Source organism: Micropterus salmoides, unplaced genomic scaffold (genome assembly GCF_014851395.1).
Source record: "Micropterus salmoides isolate LMB-PRFRI ecotype aquatic unplaced genomic scaffold, ASM1485139v1 Ms_hic_scaffold_1237, whole genome shotgun sequence".
NCBI lineage: Eukaryota > Metazoa > Chordata > Actinopteri > Centrarchiformes > Centrarchidae > Micropterus > Micropterus salmoides.
This window is the reverse complement of record NW_024040305.1, coordinates 1,790-5,515: the sequence shown is the minus strand read 5'-3', so window position 1 is coordinate 5,515 and position 3,726 is coordinate 1,790. Positions and strand designations below refer to the sequence as shown.

At 47.2% G+C, this 3,726-nt stretch overlaps 1 protein-coding gene across 1 annotated transcript; it reads right to left on the bottom strand.

Moving 5' to 3' along the window:
* Nucleotides 1-647: 647 nt before the first annotated feature.
* LOC119900099 (SLIT and NTRK-like protein 2) lies at nt 648-3,514 on the bottom strand. The gene is given in 4 exon segments (XM_038714859.1): nt 648-1,221; nt 1,223-1,739; nt 1,742-2,599; nt 2,602-3,514. Coding segments are annotated over 4 exon segments (2,661 nt in total). The 3' UTR covers nt 648-848.
* Between the last annotated feature and the right edge of the window lie 212 nt (nt 3,515-3,726).

The following is a 3,726-nucleotide window of genomic DNA, read 5'->3' as shown; positions in this document are numbered from 1 at the left end:
TTTCGCCGCGCTGTATTGCTCTCCTATAGCATACAATATTCTCTATACGTGTACATCTCCAAAGACACTTCATATTGAAAGCAAATAACATGATTCCCCTGTCAGTAACTCATATATTATTCACACCCGGTCTCAATTTCATTTTTTTTTGTCTTTTTTTTCCTTTTTAAACAGACAAATAAGTCTTCTATTTACATAAAGGTTTGATTCTTTAAAATACGCACTTTCAAAAAAAAAAGAAAAAGAAGAGGAACATTTCCATTTTGCAGAGAGCGTTGTTGATAAAATAGTTGAGTGCAAAGGCACTTTCTGGAGTAAGTATAGTAAGATTTTGCCGCTTGTTGGATTTTGAAAAGGTTCTGTTTTACGGTTTAACACTCACCATTTATCTGTGTATGCTAAGTATGTACAGGAATGTCACTCTGTAGCATTTCCTCTTCTACAAAGAACAATTCTTTTTACTTTTTCTGTTTTTCACAGGGAAATAAAATACAATTTCAGGAAAAGCACAAAGCCGTATTGTACACAGTCCTGCCCATTATATTCCTGCCACCATCAAAGTCTTTGGAATTTCATTTTTCAGAAAAAAAGAAAATAAGTTATACCTTCCAGGAGAAAAAATAGAACTGCATAATAATATTTTCTTATACTCCTTTTATACATCTTTAAAACGAAAAGAGAGAAGAAAAGGAAGAGAGAAAAAAAGATCATCAAAGGCTTCAGTTCGCTTCCAGTCTGAACACAGATAGATAAGATAGATATATAGGGAGGGCTATTATTACAGTAACTGCTTGATTATTATGAATGCTGCACAAAACCTGGGGTGGGGGTCGGTCACTGACGTTATCTTACAGTTGGCTCATCGCAGTCTGTTTCTCCAGAACTTCCAGGTAGTCTGGTTCTGTTTTAGCTTCCAGGAAGCAGAAGCGGTGCTCATTGTTTTTGGGAGGGTGTTCGGCCCCGTAGTATTTCCTGGGGGTCCCGTACAGCACAGTTTTGTTCAACCTGTCCTGGTTGGTGACATGCCGCCGGGCCGTAGCAGCCTCGTAGGGGGGCACGATACAAGGTCTCTTAGGTAAAGTGCAAAAGTTGTAATGGAAAGGAGGGGCGCCTGCAGCTGTGGGAAGCTCTTTGTTGGGCCTCTCCCCTAAGTTTTGATACAGCATCTCAGGAGGCTCTGGGGTGGTCAAACCACACGATGTCGGAGATTTATCCATAAACCATTGTGCTGATGGTGTAAGCCCCTGGGCTGCGGGTGAGGACATCATCCTTCTTTGCGTTCAGGGGCCCAAAGCTGAGCTCCTTCAGGTTACGGTAAAATGCCACCTGTTCGCCATCCTTCTGCATGTAAATAGGGTTTTGGCACATGGAGCCCACAGGTGGGGGGATGTAGTTGTAAACATGGCTTTCAGAGGTCTTATCGTGAGTCGGTTCAGGGGTGTAGGAGCCATACTGCACTTGGAAAGAGTTGAGATCTAAGTTGTTGGCCCCTGTGGGGACATGTTCCACTCCTTTGCGCCGCTTCAGAACAAAAACAAAGAGGCCTGCACCAAAGCAGACTGACAGGATGAAAACAACAAGAAGCCCAAGGATCAGGACTGAAAGTGGGACCTCGGGGTGTAGCTCAGGAGTGTGGATTCGGGATTCAGTGGGGTGGACTGAGCTAAAAGCAAAAGAAGGCGAGGAGGGGGTGCTAGCTTCAGTGCCAGGGCTAATTATTGTAGGGGCTTTTGTGGGGGGGCATGTTGTGGTGGCGGCGCCTCGCTGGGCTCAGGGCAGATGGCCTCGTTTCGAAGCGAGCGCAGCAGGCGGCCTGCGTGCTTGGAGGGAGAATCACACGTGATTTCGTTTACCACCACGCTGGTACTGGACAGCTCCATCCAGTTTTTGAGGGCCACGATATCACAGGTGCAGTCCCAGGGGTTCTCCTGCAGGTCAATCTGGATGAAGGCAGAAAGCTGGTCTAGGACCCCTCGAACGGGAAGGTAGGAGAAATGATTATTCCGCAAGTTGAGTCGTGTTAGCATCGTGCCACCAAAGACATTGTCAGGGAGCGATCTTAACAGGTTGTTGTTCAGGAAAAGCAGCTGCAGGTTGTGCAAAGAGTTAAATGTTTGTGGGAAAATGTCTTTGATGATGTTGTATTCCAAATACAGATACTGGAGCGACTGGAGGCCAGCAAAGAGTGACTGAGAAAGCGACTCGATGTAATTCCCATTCAGATAGAGCCGTCTGAGGTTTGTTAGATTCTCAAATGCACCTTCTTGAATCACTGCTATCCTGTTATTTCCTAAATGAAGCAGCTCCAGTGAGCTGTACTCAGTAAGATCAGTTCTGTAAATCACTTGTAAGTAGTTACCGGTCAGGTGGAGTTTCTTTGGGTAGGAGGGCTTGGGGTTCAGCTCACTGATGTTGTGCAGCTTCCGCTCTTGGCAATTGATGTTTAATCCACTGTCGGGGTTTTGTGATGTGCACACGCACACACTGGGACACAACATGGGCACAGGGGAGCGCGTCTGGTAAACCATTATGGGCCCAAAGACATGTTTGTCCTTTCCGATGCGAGGGGTGGGCCTGTAGCGCATTTTGGGTGGGCGGAAGCTTTCGGGGCACGGGTGGGGGTGATCATGCCAGGGTGGTAGGTCGGGGGCAGGGCCCCCTGAAAGTGAGAGTCAGAGGGAGGGTGCACACGCTCCCCGGCGTTCCTGCGCGGGCACAGATCCTGCTTGATGAGCTGGGTGATGTCTTTGCCGTGCAGCCTGAACGGCGTCTCACACACTATGTCCCCCACAAAGACAGAAATTGTGTCCAACCAGGATTTGAGGGGAATCAGATCACAGGTGCAATTCCACGGGTTCTCCTCCAGCTGGATCTCCATGATGCCGCCTATGTGCTCTAAAACCCCGGCAAACGGCATCATCTTGAGTCGATTGCCACGTAAATCCAAGTGGGTGAGGAGGACAAAGCGGAAAATATTGGGAGGCAAAGACAACAGCAGGTTGTCATTTAGGATCAACACTTTGAGCTTATTCAGCTTACTGAAAGCACCCGGCTCTATAGCACTGATATAATTATAGTCTGCCTGTAAATACTCCAAACTCTCAAGTCCTGCAAATGTGTCCTCTTTAATCACTTCCAGGTTATTGTTGTTCAAGTGGAGCCGCTTCAGAAAGCGCAGCCCGTTAAAAGCGCCTGTTCGGATCTCTTGCAAGCCATTATTCCCAAGATGCAGCGAAGTGACATTGCCATAATTGACAAACTCATTGGCGCTGAGCCGTGACAGGAAGTTTCCATTTAGAAAAAGCTGGGAGATTTTATTTGGGGGCGCCTGGAACTGACTGACAGTGGTAAATCCTTTATTCTCACAGTTGATGTTTAATATGTTCTCCCGCTCCTCGCAGGTGCAGCGGGTCTTGCAGATTTCTTTGGAGGCTGAAGTTTTGCGGCTTTCCGTTTCAGACGGTGACAGGCTGGTGACCGTGAGGACGCTCAGAAAGAGGACGCCGCTCAGCATTTTACAGTCAAAAATGGTCGCTGAGATATAGATCCAGCATTTAACTTTAGAGCATGAGCCTTGGAAGGACAAAAAAATAATAATAATCAGGGGGTGAGTTCTCACAGTATGGAGAGGGGGAAAGAAGGTAGAGGCGCTCACACACACACACACACACACAAACACTCTCTCTCACACACAAGCACACAGCCTAGCAGAAAACAGGCGCACCA